At 48.1% G+C, this 16,976-nt stretch overlaps 1 protein-coding gene across 1 annotated transcript in view; it reads left to right on the top strand.

The window, feature by feature from the left end:
- Positions 1 to 16,976, top strand: part of Tenm4 (teneurin transmembrane protein 4) — a 699,176-nt gene that overhangs the window by 634,484 nt on the left and 47,716 nt on the right. The window contains 4 exon segments of the mRNA XM_087901469.1: positions 1,023 to 1,290; positions 3,564 to 3,707; positions 7,855 to 8,104; positions 10,362 to 10,382. Of these exon segments, the coding sequence (XP_087757595.1) occupies positions 1,023 to 1,290; positions 3,564 to 3,707; positions 7,855 to 8,104; positions 10,362 to 10,382 (683 nt within the window).

The following is a 16,976-nucleotide window of genomic DNA, read 5'->3' as shown; positions in this document are numbered from 1 at the left end:
GAGTGCAGACAAAATGTCTCCACCCTTCTATGGGAAAAACAGGGTGAAAAAGGCCCAGTTCCTCTGTAAACAGAGGGTGAATATAGCCGTCATCCCTCGAATGGACATGTTAGGCTCAGTTGATTTAATGTTCCCTTCTTGAGAAAGAGCCCAGAGCATCAAGTCGATGACAGTCCCCTGCGTTTGCCTTGTGGGCGATTGTCTGGAATCCACCGACTGTGTCCCCCTTCAGTCTGAGCCTGCTGCCTTCCCTCCTCTGCTCATCGGAAAGGCACTGGACCTGGGAGCCAGTGTGCACTGAAACTCCATGTGGCCAACCTGAGCCCTCTGGAGACGCACTGGGACACTGGACCAGGGTCTCGCCAGGCTCTCAAGCACTGCCTGATGGTGTGTTTGTTCAGCCCTGTGTGCTCTCTGTTGGCCTTCCTGGAAAGGACACATTGAAACTATATCTCGCTTTAAGAACGCTTCAGACAGAAACCATCTACCAGACTCAGACTGCAGTTTAGGTCAGTGTCTTCACGGCATCGCTGCTCTCTGTACCGTAGGTACCAGCCATACCACTGTCCTGTCTGATGGCAGTGATGGGCCAGGCACTTTGCATGTGTGGCCTTACCAGTAAGGAAGAGCGGATTCCCAGATTCTTGTGTTTGACCTACTGACATAGCTAATGAGTTGAAGGTGTGCATTGCTGAGTAACCCATGTACGTTATCAGGGTCATGATAAAATATCTTCATCCATGTTACACAGGGGAGGATCCTAAGGCTCATGGAGGTGAGTTTGTTAATGCAGGTACACCGTGTAGGAACTGACCCTGGAGAGCTATTCCTCCTTCCTCATTCCCTTTGCTCACCTCTCCTTATCTTCTTCTTCCTGCTATTCTTCCTTCTCCTCCTCACCTCTTTCCCTTCCGCTTCCTCCTGTGCCCCCTGAACACCCGAAGTCCACAGGTCTTTGATGTCACCTCCCTCCCCCCATGACCTCCAGTGACAACCCCTGCTGTGCTCTGTCTGTGCTGTAGGCCCTGCAAGAGGAAATCACCATTGCCGGCTGCAAGATGCGGCTGAGCTATCTGAGCAGCCGCACGCCTGGCTACAAGTCTGTCCTGAGGATCAGCCTCACACACCCCACCATCCCCTTCAACCTTATGAAGGTCCACCTCATGGTGGCGGTTGAGGGTCGCCTCTTCCGGAAGTGGTTTGCTGCAGCCCCAGACCTGTCCTATTACTTCATCTGGGACAAGACAGATGTCTACAACCAGAAGGTGTTCGGGCTGTCAGAAGCCTTCGGTAAGCCTTCCCTAAGTATCCGCAACACAGGCTCCACACGTCGGCAGAGGCAGAGCAGAACCAGAGAAGCGGCTTCCTTCATGGATGTTCTTTCTTCCCTCCTTCCTCTTTTCAGGTCAAAACCACCTAAGGCTTAATGGGGCTGTAAGACCTCAGTGGCCATCTATAACCTAGATGAACATTGGAAGATCTGAGTGTGCAAAACCCAAGCTTGAAACATAGTTACAGAAATAGAACGGTCCTCAGGAAGCACTCTGGTGGTGTGTGACAGGCTAAAGTACACCGTGTGCCAGAAAAGTAGAATATACATTTGTTATCTGGCCGCCCCGCTGCCGTTACGCTGAAATCTAAAATGAAAATAGAGGCGCTAAGGTTGGGCTGCTGCCATGTTTGTCAAAACTTGGTTTTCGGCCTCGTGGTTGTTTTGACTGGTTGAGGCAGGGCCTCCCTCTGTAACCCTGAATGACCTCAGATTTCCTGTGTCACACAGACCGGCCTTGCACTCACCAGCTTCCTGATTCAGCATGACCTGGTGCTAGGATTGTAGGTGTGCGACACCATACCCAGCATCATAGGTGTGTGACACCTTGCCCAGCTGGCCTCATGCTTTTGTCTCCCAGCAGAGAGGTCGCCTCTGGTAACTGTTTTCACTGCTGTCTTTAGGGATGAAACCAAAGTTGGCTGCCTCGCCAGGATCTTGTGCCTGGCAGGATGACCGCCCTTCCTGCTTCTGGGTTAGAACAGGCTCCCAGGAGCTTCAGCAGTGGGCAGTCAGTAGTCATAATGCCCAACAAGATGTCTGAGGAGCAATAGCCCAGCAAATTCCTTCACCTTGATCCCGATTCTCTTTCAGTTGTCTTCAGATAGCAAAAGCGGTTAGGACCCTGGAAGTTGTGCTGAGAAAGGGAAGGAGGGGGGGAGGGGAGAAGGAGTGGCAGGAAGTGGTGGGAGGCAGGAAGAAAACAAGAGGACCTCTGGAACTCTTGCTCCATGGCTGTGCTGTCGCACATGCTAGTGTCACCACAAATCCTCACAGCCACGTCCTTTCAGGAATGCCAAGGCGACATCCCAAGGGTGCAAAGATAGATGGAAGAAAGCTAGATTCAGCCGGCTCTGCGCTAAGATTTGTATCTCTCTCCTGTATGCCCGGGCTCGCCAGGAGCAGAAATGCCATACCTCGCTGCTCACAGGCCCTGCCGTCAGCTGCAAAAATAAAACCAAGGCCCTGTAGCCTCCTCCACTAAAATGAGTAGATTTAGTGCCCACTGGGCAGTTTCAAAAGGTCCATGCCATGAGATTCCAGTGTGGGGGCTCGTTTGCTGAGCCCATCATGGCCAGAAGCCTCGGGACATCTTCTAGCCCACTCCCCTGTTGCTGTAGGTGGGGCACCGTCTCCCAAGGCAGCTGTGAGCAGCCTTCAGAGGCCAACCAGCTGTTTATTCTTATCTCAACCATGTGTTTAGATGTTGCCAACTGGAAAATAGTGCCCTCTCAGAGGAGCTACACAGAAAAGATGGTTTGCCCATCTCCGCCGATGCTTTCCCAAGGCTGCTGCCTGGGCTTCCACAGAAGTCAAGCTTAGGGAACTGTAATTTTTAAAATCACAGATGACCAAGAACAATCCACTGAGCGCTGCCCTTTAAGCATTTCCTATGACATCTGTGGTCTTCGTGGACCATGATGTCCAGGGGCTGAGTAATATCCCTGGCTTGGGCGTGATTAGAGTCTCACCTGAGGAAATACTGTGTCACCTCCTATTACCAACTGCCACAAATGAGACCTCACTGATGACTTAATGGGGTACTTTCCTTATTAAAGATGGCATCCGGACTGAGAAGATGGCGCCCACAGTAAAAACACTTGGAACGCAAGCATGGTGGCTAGAGTTTGGATCCTCAAAATGCATGTAAACACCAAGTGGTCTCCATACACGCCTACACATGCATGCACACACATATGAACAGCACCACAGCACATACAAAATATCTTAAAGGATTATTTCCCCAGAAATCAGTTCACTTGGGTTCTGTGAAGGCACATGGCACATTTAAGTCTTCCTAATAATGTACAATTGTTCTTTTTTAAAAAAAATGGTTTTAAGGGGCCAGCATCACTGTGTTGGTAATTCCACATGGTTCTAGTGCCCAAGTCAAAGCATGGTCCTTCTCTTTCCTCTTCCATGAAAGACAATCTGAGGCCTTGCCTGCCTGTTGGCCTGAGGGCCAGGGTGGAGGCTCTGCTCACTCGTGTCCTCTCCTCCTGTGTCCCTGCAGTTTCCGTGGGTTACGAATATGAATCCTGCCCAGATCTGATCCTATGGGAGAAAAGGACGGCAGTATTGCAGGGCTATGAAATCGACGCCTCCAAACTGGGGGGCTGGAGCCTGGACAAGCACCATGCCCTGAACATCCAGAGCGGTGAGTGGAACCGTGGGAGCCCTTGAACTGAGGCAGCACCTTCTCCGCTAGCCCATAGAGCCTAAAACAAGGCATACGGTGAATAACATAGGTACCAAGGTGATCATGCAGAAGGCTGTCAGCAAATGCCGACAAGGCATGGGAGAAGTACTTCATTGCCATCAAAGCAGCAATGGAGGGAGGAGCCCTGGGCAGCATCCCAGGGGATCTAGGACTAGCCCGGGGTGTCACGGAGTAGATCTTCCAGGAGGGCAGGGCAGGAGTCAAGGCACTGAGTTCCCAGGAAGAGGACTTGCAGAGAAGGACCGCTGTAACGTGAGCCGAGAGAGAGAGCAAAGGAAGAACTTCCCAGGCTCAGGCACAAGCATCTGGAACCCAGGGTCAGAAACTTAGGACTTGAGGCTTGATCTACAGTAAATGTCAGTCACACGTGTCCTTGAGGGAACTGACAGGAGCCATGGTAACTACGTTGCTTGTCTCCTGCCTCTTCTAAAACTAAAGGGAATGCTTGTCAATCCCATGGCAGGTTTAAGAGGGAGAACTTGAAAAACTAAATCAGAATGTAGAATAAAAGACATTCACATCCCTCTGAATCTTTAAAATAAGAGCAAAGAGAAAGGCTTGACACACAGTGAAGTCAGAAAATGAAAATCCAGAGCCATGTTGTGTGCTGGTAGAGAAACGGGTAAACAGAGTCACAGGGCAGAGCAGGGAGTTCAGAACTGACCCAGGATCACCACAAATCATGGTGAACAGAACGGTTTCAGAGGAGAAGCACAAATGGCCAGCAGATATGAGAAAGAACTGTTAACATCCGTGGCCGTCAGCACATGAAAATCCAAACGCAGTCAAAGTCCTCAGCCCAGCCAGAGTGGCCAGCATCCAGAAGATCAACCTGGCAGGCAGGGGCGGGGTGCGTAGCGGGACGGGGAATAGACTCAACACCCAGTACATACTTACATTTTAAATACTTTAAATAAAGTGGAGAAAAGAAAACAACATTAGTAGAGGGGACACAGGGAGGGAACCTCTATACCCTACTGACAGGAATGTAAGTGATTATTACCACTATAGAAATCAGTATGGAAGGCCCTCAAACAGCTAAAATCAGAACAACCAAATGGGTAGATACCCACAAAGAATGTAATTCACCCCACCATCGAGATCCCTAAGTATCACGGTTACTGCCATACTGTTTACAATAGCCACATTACGGAACCAGTCCCTCAATAGATGAATAACTAAAGAAAATGTGTCTTAGATAACGGGGTCTTACTTAGCCACAACAAAGAATAAAATTACATTATTTACGGGGAAATGGATAGGACCGAAGATAACAGTGTTAAGTAAAATAAACTAGATTCAAATGCCTTGTTTTTCTCATGTGACAAAGCTAGTTCTCTCTCTCTCTCTCTCTCTCTCTCTCTCTCTCTCTCTCTCTTTCTCTTAGAAGATGTAAAAGTAGATGGGTATTTGTTTAGGCACAAAGTGAAGGTTAAAGCTACTGGAAAAAGAGAAGGCAATGGAGAAGCCGATGGGTTAAAGTACATTGTGTGTGTATGAAGATGGGACAGGTCAAAAACTAGGTGTGGCTCCCTGCATCCAAAATCCCAAAGTAACAGAACAGCGATCAAGCTAACCTTGGCTTCTCATTCACCTGCAAGCCCCTGGAGGCCAGTTATCCTGGGCTGCCGGCTCAGGAACTTGGGCACCTCAGCCTTCCTTGTTCACGCTGGCCTTTACCCCAAGGTCACAGTCCAAGGTGACTACTTTAGCCCGAACATCCACCTTCCCATCAGCAAGGAGGAAGCAAAGGACCAGGAGCCAGATCCTTCCATTGTAGGGATGCTGCCCAGCCGATGCCAACAGCATATACACTCATGTGCCACATGTGATGAGGCTGCCCCAGGACTGGGGTCATGACTGCTCCTGGTAGACGTCCGAAGTTACGTTAGCAACAGAAGAAAGGAAGGGTGGATGGGTGTCTTCCTTAAAGTTTTATTTCTGTGAAGAGACACCATGATCACAGCAACTCTTACAAAGGAAAGCTGGCTTACAGGTTCAGAAGTTTAGCCCATTATCATCATGGCAGGAAGCGTGGCAGCACGCAGGTAGGCGTGGTACTGGAAAAAGAGTTGAGAGTTGAGCTACATCTTGATCTGCAGGCAGCAGAAGGAGACTGGGTGCCACACTAGGGCATAGCTTGAGCATATGAGACCTCAAAGCCCCTCCCACACACAGTGACCACACCTCTTAGTGCCACTCCATATAGGTCAAGTTTGCCAACACATGAGTCTATGAGAGCCATACCTATTCAAACCACCATAATGGGCCATCAGTGGATAGTTGGAAGGCCTGCCATATACACCATGTGTATAAATACAAACTTCATATTCTATAGAGGCAGCATCATATATCATTGGATGTCAGGCTTCAGAATTAATACTGAAAAAACATGATGCAGTGTATATAGAAAAACTAGGCTACCCTCCCACCCCACATTCTATACAAAATAAATTTAAATATTGTTAAACATTCAAATGTTAAAGTACTTTAAAAACTGATAGAAGAAAATATAAACCACTTTCAAATCTCAAGAAAGGATTTTCTAAAATCCTGAAAAGGCACAAACTTGGACTTGGAAAAGCAATGGGTTAGACTATGTACAATTTAAACCCATCCAATAAAGGACACAGTTTGGGCAAAACTAGAGGTCACACTGAGGAAGGATATTCCTGTGACCTGTGTGACCCCAGCCCCAGTCAGACACCATGACGTGAACACAGGTGTAGCACAGGCAGGGTCCAACCCGGAAGCCATGGTAATACACACATGATAAAGGATGGCTAAGAATGAAGAAACAGTGTGGATGCGTGAGGAAGAAGACAGGCATGGAGGTCAGTCCTTCCACTTGGTTGGTTGGGGAAACTGAGGCTCCAGGGCACGATGAGTTGCGAAGACCCTGGAGATCTCTACAAGGTATAGGATCAGCCTGTAAACTGCAAAACTAGGCAAAACCAGGTCCGTGTTGGTGAGCAGAGTCTGCATTTTCTTCATTTATTTCTATAAACATTTATTGGCATTCACACTGTGACAGATTCTATGGTAGACCCTGGGGATGCAGAAATGGCAGAGACATAATCTCTACACTTGAAACGAGACTGGTGGAAAGAGAGAAAAGGAGGCCTGTGTACCTGAGAAACTGTGGTACACAGACGTGGTTGAAGCCTGAGAGAGATGTGTTAGCCGGAATGGTCAAGAGCTGCGTTCTGGGGCTGATAGCTCTTCAGTCAACAAAGTGTTGGTCTTGCAAGCACAGGGACCTGAGTTCCATCCCCAGAACCCAAGTAAAAAATGCCAGAAGAAGGCTGGGAACTGGAAAGGTGGCTCAGCCATTAGGATCACATGCTTTTGTAGGGGGCCTGGGTTTAATTCCCCGTGCCCACACAATGGCTCACAGCCGCCTGTAACTTCAGTTCTGGGGAATCCAGTGCCCTCTTCTGGCCTCTTCAGACACCAGGCACACATGTGGTACATGTATATACATGTAGGCAAAACACTCATATACAGAAAGTCTATCTTTTAAAATGCCGGGCATGATAGGATATGCTTGCCATTCAAACCCTAGAGAGGAGGAGATGGGCTCACTGGGGATCCCTGACCTGCCTAGTCTACTTGGCAAGTTCCAGGATATGAGAGGCCCTGCACCAAATGACTAGGAGGGTAGCACCTGAGCAAGGGTGACAGAATTTGTCCTGTGGCCTCCAAGTGCACCGGCATATACCTGCACACATTTACACATGTACTCACGCACATGCACATACACGCGCATGCAGAGAGGGGGAAGGAGAGAAAGAGAGAGAGTCTGGGCCTGCCCACTTCTTGTCCGTGGGGCCTTGGCTAAATTACTGGTCTGTTCCGTCCATCGCAGCAATGGTAACTGTACAGTCTCATAGGCCTAGGGTGAGAATCCGGTAGGTAAACCGTGGAGCCTCTCAGCTCCCCCTGGGTTTCACTATGGTAAGACAAGCCTGGACAAGGCCTCCCTCCTATACTTTGTAGAAGTCACGATAACATTGACCAACCCAAGGAAGAGGGACCCAGTCCCTGTCCCCTCATTAACACTGGCCTCCTTTCCTTGTCCCAGGCATCCTACACAAAGGGAATGGAGAGAACCAGTTCGTGTCCCAGCAGCCGCCGGTCATCGGCAGCGTCATGGGCAATGGACGTAGGAGGAGCATCTCCTGCCCCAGCTGCAATGGTCTTGCTGATGGCAACAAGCTCCTGGCCCCTGTGGCCCTCGCCTGCGGCTCTGATGGAAGTCTCTATGTGGGAGACTTCAATTACATCCGCAGAATCTTCCCATCTGGAAATGTCACCAACATCCTGGAGATGAGGTATGGAAGGGGGAGCCCTCCCCGTGATTCCTGGCAGTGTCCCTGGCCAACAGCCTTCCCTATGGGGACCAGAGAAGGAGGCCATGACAGAACCACACCTATGGGCTAGGGAGGCTTTTCACTTTCCAGCTCTGTCAGGCGCTACCTCCCCTGTGCTCTGAGATAAAGACACGGTGAGTTGTCCTTCACATCCAGATGACGTGAAAGGCTGCTGACAGCCGAAAGTTAGTCCCCTTGAAGCCACTGTCCCCTCTTTCTGTGCTTACCTGATAGAATGGGCTACAAGCGTCATCTTCTAAGAACCGAGGATGAACAGCAAGCAAAAGTCACCACATTTGGTCCCGGTCCCTTAGTGTTCCTCAGAAGTGGTTAGCTCTGTCTGTCCAGGGCTGAGGTGAAGTAAGGCCCGAGGCTGATGCAGGTTGGGCCTGACTGCTCCTTAGGGGCAGCAGAGCCCCCAGACTCTCAGCCCTGACCATGAGTGATGGAGCACTGAGACCCTATGTCCACCTGGAGAGCAGCTGGACTTTGCGTTTTTCCCAAGTCCCTATGATACCTTTCTGTCGGCTTAGTGGCTACACGAGAGTCTACTAATATTTTAATTACCTTCTGCGGGCCCCATGGCCCTCCGCAGTCAGTGCCCTACTGGCCACCCAGGCCGCTGCCTGAAGGGACTTCTGGTCCCGCTGCCTCAGCTTGGCCCTGGCTGAGATATGTAGGTTTAAACTAAGTCTCTGTTGTTCTATTTGCCAACAAGAGCTTTGTAAGTCAGGTGTGGGGGTGAAAGCCTGCTAGATCAGAGGGGCTGAGAAGCAACCAGCTGGCCTTCCTTTTTGGCCAGAGACCCAGCAAGAGAAGAACCTCTCTGCTCATCCCAAACCAAAAAGAAGCTCAAACCTCCATGGCCCCGCCCTACTCTTTCCTATGTATCTCTCTAGCCGTATTCCTCGTTCCTCCAGATTCTCTATGGCTAATTCCATTCAACTAGTTGCTGTCTCTGCCCTCTGAACTAAGGTTGATTTTATTTAATTAACACAAATGCAAAGTCAGTATTCACAGCATGATCAAATATCCAACAACATACATAAACCAGGTCTCTTTGGAACCAAAGCCCTGCTCTGGGGCGGGGGTGGGGGGGGCTCTATCGTTAGAGAGAAGCCACACTTCAGAGACAGGGGAGTCCCACTCTCAATTCCAAAAGAAATTGCAGGAAGTTTGTTTTTCACAGCTATCTTGGGGCAAAAAAAAAAAAATCCACCTCTATCCTGGTTTGGAACCACATGAGCAAAGCATGCTTGAGATGGAAGCATGTCCTCCAAAGAGTACGGATGGACAGATAGAGTCCCACTGGTCACCAGTGCAGGAGTTCTGGAAAGTACGAACTATTATCACCCTTTGGCAGTTAACGAAAAGCAGGCACGGGGAATTTAAAGTATGTGTCCAAAGTCCAACATCTAAAATGGCAAATCCAAGCTTAGAAGATCACTACCCAGCCCTGCCCGACCAAAGAGTGGTCAGCTGGCACAATGCGAGGTGTTCCGTCTTATAAAGCTCTACCCTGCTGAATGAATCTCATTCTGCAGCTCACATGTCAAAGGAGGCCTCCCGTTTTTGTATCCTTCAAACAAGACCGCCTGTTTTCCCTCCCTCCCACCACTGCTGAGGATCACGCCAGACTGCAAGAAGGGAAAGAAGGAATAAGTGAGCTTAGGAAAAAAAACTCAGTATGGGGTCATACAAGCATCTTCCTCTTGTCTCTTCCTGATGGACCTTTTTCTCTGGGTCACCCCCTACCTAGCTGAACTCATTCTCTAACCCCATGACATATTTTGAGTAGGCTCGCCACGTTTCTAAAGCTTCCATAGGGAAGCATACCTTGCAGAGACCTGGAGCAGCAAGACTGTGTATCTCTGGGTGTGTGTCCGTCCAGGGAAAAGAATCCACTGTCCCTATGTGGCCTGAGCCCCTGCTAAGACAGAAACACTGTAACAGGCCTATGCTCTTCCCAAAGCCAGCAGTAGGATGCCGGTAGAGGGGTGGAGCCGGGGCCCTTCCCTGATGTGTAGCTGTTTGTAAGTGATCTCACTGACAGAGTATCCAATATAAAATGTATCAGTGTCATGGCCGCTAAGTCTTTATTTATTACCGTGTTGTACAGTAGCATTGCTGTCAAGTTTTCAGCTGCTAATAATGCATCTAACCCTGCTGCTAACACCTCCTTCTCTCTTCTATTCCCTGCTCTCCTGTCTTCTGTCAGAAATAAAGATTTCAGACATAGGTAAGCCAACCAATGGAGAATTTCCTGCCTCTCCCCTGTCTTGCTGTATTGCATGCTGTATGGTAAGCCCCGCTTGTCAATCCCAGGCGGCTCAAGGGCAAAGGAACCCTGTGTGGTTAGAAGCTGATAGGGGATAATCGGTTGCAACCACAACACCCCACTAATCATGGTGGGGTAGTGGGGTAGGAGGATGAAGATCTGAACTCCTTCAACCTGTGGCAGAGTGAAGCACTCCTCCTGCAGCCTATAGATGTGACAGACTGGAGAAACGGGGAAGAACTTGAGAGCCACAGCCTGATCAGCCCTTAGAACAGCACAGCCCCTATTGTTCAGTGACCGTGGTGGGAAGTGCCAAGACCGTCTTATGGAGGGGAAGACTATGAAAGCAGACAGATTCTAGATATCAGAGTCAGAGCACTGGCAATGCCAGCGACCCCTTCCAGAGGCTCTTCCGGGCAGGACATCACAGTGACTCATGCAGGGGACAGTCCTCACACAGAGCTGTGTCCATGTGTATTTGATAACTGACCATGAGTAGACAGAGCTATATTTTGCGCAGCCACAGGGGAGACTCTCAGGTGTCTACATAAGACTCAGATGGTGTGTGGGATGGTCCTAGGCTGGGATAAAAGAAGGCTGTTTGGGAGAATGATGAGGCAGACAAAGCCTGAACTACCAGTCCTTATTAAATTTACCTCTCTATATAACTATATGTGAGTAGGAATGTGTGTATGTGCATATATTTTAAGTAATAATTCATATGCGTAGATTATTTACTGCATAACAGAGAGTTAGACAATGCGCTTGGATACCATCTTCTATCCAAGCCACCCTGTGTGGTCGACATCTGTGATTATAGCCAGTTTACCAGCAAGGTTAGTGACGTTTCCCAGTAATATGACCCTGAAATAATTGCTTCATCTCTCATTATTTTTATCTTATGGTTATTAAAAATTATTCTAGGGAACAAAAAAGGAACTCTTCAAACTAGTCAGCATTTTCAGGCCCAGAAAGAAGTTCCAGAAATTACTATGGAAAAATGTTACTAGTAGTTTTAATAACTGTTACAGTCTCTATACACTGGCTATGTAATTAGCATACTACAATTTACCATAATTAAGATAATCATGATGATAAGATGTCTCCATTGTTCCCCATAAAGGAAATTAGTCCTCTTACAACCAAGGACACATATAAGAAGACAAATTCAGCAGAAATCAGGACCAAAAGTAAAAGCTAAGAACAACAACCATGGTCAAATCTTAAACTCTTAAGTCATGGCAGCCCGAGTAACCGTGGAAACATAGCTCTTTCCTGGTTCACACTATCAGCAGTGGGAAACATGCCCTTCCCAGTGCAGAAGTAGCCTGTGTTCACACTGAAGCCAATGCCCAGTGAGCTTCGAATGGATGATACTGAACTGTTCATTGGTCTGTCCTCTCAATTTCTATATTGCAGAGGTACCCTTCATGTGTATCTTACGTTAAAACCCGGCATTTAACATTGAACCATTCAGTCCATGGTGACATCTCTCTGGGGCATGCCTGTGGTACTGGCAGACTCAGCTGAGAAGCCTTGTGCTATGTGGCATTCACTGATCAGTCAGCCTTCCTGGTTGCTGTTCACGTCACCTATCAGTTGGAAAAGTTGTGACTGTCCCTGTGTGGGGGTGTATCCTGCACACGTATATGCATGGGCGTGCATACTTCTGACGTTCAGTGATTTTTTTTAATGAATGTGCATTGGTATTTTGCCTATTTGTATGTCTGTGCAAGGGTGTCGAATCCCGGAGTTACAGACAGCTGTGAGCTGCCGTGTGGGTGATGTGAACTGCACCTGGGTCCTCTGGGGGAGCAGAAAGTGTTCTTTACTGCTGAACCATCTCTCCGACTCCTTCAGTGATCTTTTGATCTAGCCATGATACAGGGTCAAAAACAGGGCCTGTCTTCTTTCCACCCGTTGTTTTCTCAGGTGAGAAAAATCTGTCTCCGTAGTGAACCACAGTGGAACCAGAGTAGAAAGGGGGCTTGCCCATTGCCAGCCACTTTCCTAAGATAATAAGGAAACCTGGATTCCAACTGTGATTTTTTTTTTTGGACTGGTATCTCACTATTAGCAAATCCCTTTTTCTCTCAGCCTCGGTGTCCCCTGTAGCTCGATTAATAAAAATCCAGAGACAGACATTGGGGTTCAATCTGAAGGCCAGGAAAGTAAAGCAGCCAGCCACTGGCTCTTACCTCTACCTCAGTCTAAAATGGCGATCCTGCCTCCAGGAATCTGAGAATGAGACTGTGACTGAGAGCTGTCTCCTCCCGTTTTATATTCCTCTCTAGTGCTGGGATTAAGGGCGTTCACCACTACTGCCCAGTGTCTATGGCAAACTAGTGTGGCTACTGGGATTAAAGGTCTGTGTCACTACTGCCTGGTCTGTAAGACTGATCAGTGTGGCTGTTTTACTCTCTGAACTTCAGGCAAGCTTCATTTATTAATTAATACAAATGAAATATCACTCCAGTTTTCTCTACTGGATATTGGATAGATTAAAGAAGTTTTAGAAGTTTTATCTCCTTCATCGCTGCTTCTCTTTCTTCCAGTAACAGCATTTGGCTCCAAGGGAACCTTGGCCTGTGTGTGTACCCCCAGGATAGACTTTTCTCTGTCTTTTAACCTCATGCCCTCTGCTGTCGTGGGCACTCCCAGTAGCCATAGCCCCTCAGCATCTGTGCTGTGGATCTGTTCAGGAAATAAGCATCCTTATCTCTTCCATGATTTCTTCCCCGGGGTCAGGAAAACTGTCAGAAGTTTGTTCTTAGAAGTACACATGAATATAATCTCCCTCAAACCAAGCGACACATATAGTACTAACACAAAGAAGCCCCTAACTGTTGTGGAAAATAGATTGGCAGGACAGCATTATGTCAAGGAGATGTAGCTTCTCTATTATGTACCAACACAAATATTCTAGAGACTTCTCGGCGTTTCCAGATTTTCTTAAAAGCTGCCATTTGGGGCTGGGGACATAACTTAGATAGTAGAGCACTTGGTTAGTATTTCTTGAATTCCTGGGTTCAATCCCAGGCCTCACAGAAACGAGCATGGTGATCCAGGCCTCTAACCCCAGCCCTTGGGAGACGGGAGAAGGACCAGAAGTTCAAGACCATTCTTGGCTACACATTGGGTTCTAGGTCCCCCGAAATATATGACCCTGTCTCAAAGACAAAAACAAACAGTCGCCATTTATTTATTTATCTCAGTTTTTAACATAACAGACACTATATGGGGAGGTTTATATTCCTATGTAATTCCAATAATCCTTGGAAGTGGATTGATCACCCTCATTTCTCAGATATAAACAGAGTCTAAGAGTGGCGATGCAGTCTACCCAAGCAAACGTCAGTGTTTGAACCTTTGCCTATTTGGCTCAAGCACTCACGTCTGCCTACTGGTGGGAAAAATTGAACTAGTTTCTGTCAGGGCTGCATCCAGAGTGGTTTACTAAGGTTCCCTTGCTCAAAGGACGTTTTACTCTGGGACCAAAGGACGTTTTTCTCCCTCAGAAGTAGGGACAAGGTATCTTTGGTCACAAGAGACTCCCAACTTCCCAGTCTCTACCAAGAACTTCCCTACTTCTTCCCAAAGAAGGTAAAGAGGAGCTTGACTTCAGCTCACTGACTTCAGAAATGCTAACACAGCCAAGGTTATGTTCCCAGAGCTAGAAGATAACATGAGACCTTGGAGTTCCCTGTAGTCAGCTATGGAGCAAGGCTGCGATCCAGCTCTGTGCCTGGCCCTGCTCAGGGTCCTGGACATCAAAACTGGGTCAGACACAGTCTGCAGAGTCTAAAAATGTTCCCTGTCCGTGGGCCTGGGCCTGGGGCCTCTGCAATGAGATAATCTCCCAGCACACGCCTTCAAGGCTTGCATGGCTTGCAGCAGATCTCGAGTCCATTAGAATGCAGCACTGGTGTGCTCAGGAACTGTCAGGAATGCAAGTTCTGCACTATGGAACTGAAATCTGTATTTTAATAATATCTTCCTAAACACATTGCAGTTTGAGAAGCTCTGCTTGATTCCTAAGTCTCACTGTGCCTAGGGCTCAACTGAAGAGACCCTACAGGCACTGTGGTTCAGGCTACTTCTAATAGGTGATTCTGATGTATAGGACAATCAATCAAAGATCACTAGCAATGGATGTTTCCTGTGAATATGCCAGCAATGAGGCTAAATTCATTCATTCATTCATTTATCCACACATAAATTCAGCAGAACTGTCCAGAACAATTCCCCTGAATCTGTGCATTCACAGTCATTATAGGACTTTAAATCAGTGCCTATCCCAGAGGAGTTCAAGAAGGTGGTGGCAGTGGCAGAGGTGGTGGCGGTGGCAATGGCTTTTATATATGGATTTTTGCCTGTATATATCTGTATATCAAATGATTTTGGAGGTTAGAGAGAGCTCTAGATACAACAGGACTGCAGTTACAGATGGCTGTGAGCCACCATGGGAGTGCTGGGAACTGAACGCAGGTCCTCTGGAAAATTGCCAGTGTCCTTAACTGCTCAATCATTTCTCCAGTCCCAAGTTCAAGGTTTTATTGAGGAGACAGACAGACAGCTCAGCAGAGAAGAGCCTGTAAAGGTGCTACAGACACTAGAAGCAAGGTCTGCGCTAACTGTAGTGGAAACATGAGGCTGCGGTGTGCTATTACAGAGAAGTGGGGGTCCAGGAATGGAGCACAGGTCGTGGGGTGAGCTTTCTCCCATCACATGCTTTCAAGGATTGGATGGCTCGCAGCAGATCCTCGGGCTCTTAGGGCACAGCACTGATGCGCTCAGGAGCCTCAGCAGCCGCATGGGGAAAGCACAGATTGTGGAGCCAGGCAGGTAAAGATGGAAATTCACTCTGCAGTTTGAGGTCCTGGTCCAGGACTTCATCTCTGTCCATCTCAGAGTTCTGAAATGTAAGAAGACAGTCCCTACATAATGTGATAGTTATGGGGAGGTGCTGAGGCCATGTGTATCAAGTGCAGGCACAGAGGCTAGGACACATCTTGTTCTTCCATGTCAGACACATCCCAATCCATGTGTGGTGGGGACCTTCCCCCAACTACCTCGGTTATGGATGACCCTGGGTAGTGCCGCAGAGATCAGGACACAGGGGATGCAGAGTAGGAGATACAACTGCATATTTTATTGCAAAGCCAGTGCTCTTTTATAATACTCAAATCACATTCCAAGCTAGGTTCCCAGAATGCTTGAAATAGTTACAGAAACTAACAACTTTGTTACAAATTATTTCAAGAGCTTTGTGCCCTAGTTATTCTAAACAAAAAGCCTGTTATGGGAATAACTTTTGCCGTTATATAATGTGCAAAAACACTTCATTAGGAGAAAAACCACAACCTAATCATAGCCTTTGACCTACAGTGCACATCTGTGTACTCAAGGCTGACTCTTGGCAGGGCATTCTACTGATAGAGAAGGTATGCCTCCTCCCAAGGTGGCCTGCCAAGTCTGTCAGCAAGAACGCTAGCTCAAGTCACCCCTGCACAGAGTTTCTGTGCAATCCAAAGCTAGCCCTCCACACATGTGATCAGCTCCCCAGCTCTGCTCCACAGGCTGCTGGAGCTGTGGTCTCAGGGAAGGCCTGGTGGGAGCCACAGACACGGTGTAGGTACCAGTGCCGGCTGGCGTGAGGAAGAAATGTGGAGCTAGGGAGGTAGTTCAGTTGGGAGAGTGCTCACACAAAGCCCTGGGTTTTAACCCCAGCACCAAATAAAGCCAGTTTGGGGATATACAGCTATAATCCTAGCACTTGGGAGGCAGGGCAGGACAATGCCAAGTTCGGGGATATCCTTATTTATGTGATGAATTTGATGTTCAGCCTGGGATAAATGAGCCCCTGCCTCAAAACAAACAGCCATCATGTGTGTTTGTATGTGTGTGTGTGTGTGTCTGTCTGTCTGTCTGTCTATGTGTGTGTGTCTGTGTCTCTGTGTCTGTGTGTGTCTATGCATGTGTAGCTGTGTGTATGTATGTCTGTATATATGCATGTATATATGTATGTATGTATGTATGTCTCTAAAGGCCAGTGTGTGGGCAGAGCAGAGACATGACCATTGGTCAGCTGAAGGAGACACAACATTTTATTGACTTGTCCCAGTTAAACCTTAACCGTCTCCATCCAGAGCAAGCATTTTCTTCTATGATGACCACCAAATAAGCATAAATAACGCAGCCATAGCTTTTATAGACTCTGAAATAATCCTGCCAAGGCCACCTTCTCCCAGAATTCAACCATTTGAGAAGCTCCACACAGGTGACACTTCTCCAGGACTGCAGGGCCATGTGAACTGGAAGCTCAAGGGGCGAATCTAAGTGGACAGGGCCTCCACCAGCCTCCCTCAGGGTCCCCTTCCTGCCAGGGTCGATAGTGGCCGTTTATCGAGAGTGATGCACACAAAAATGAAGTAGTCCCCCTGCCTCCTGGCTGTCATAGGGAAGCTGGGAGCCCAGGCTGCTCCAGTGTGACAAAGCAGGATCTAAGGTCACTGCGTTTTTATTAAGCCAAGATCAGGGTTGTCTGGGAAGATT

This window comes from Myodes glareolus, chromosome 24, assembly GCF_982192425.1.
Source record: "Myodes glareolus chromosome 24, mMyoGla1.1, whole genome shotgun sequence".
In the NCBI taxonomy this organism is placed as follows: Eukaryota; Metazoa; Chordata; class Mammalia; order Rodentia; family Cricetidae; genus Myodes; species Myodes glareolus.
Note: the sequence above shows the minus strand (reverse complement) of the source record. Positions and strands in the feature narration are given on the sequence as shown.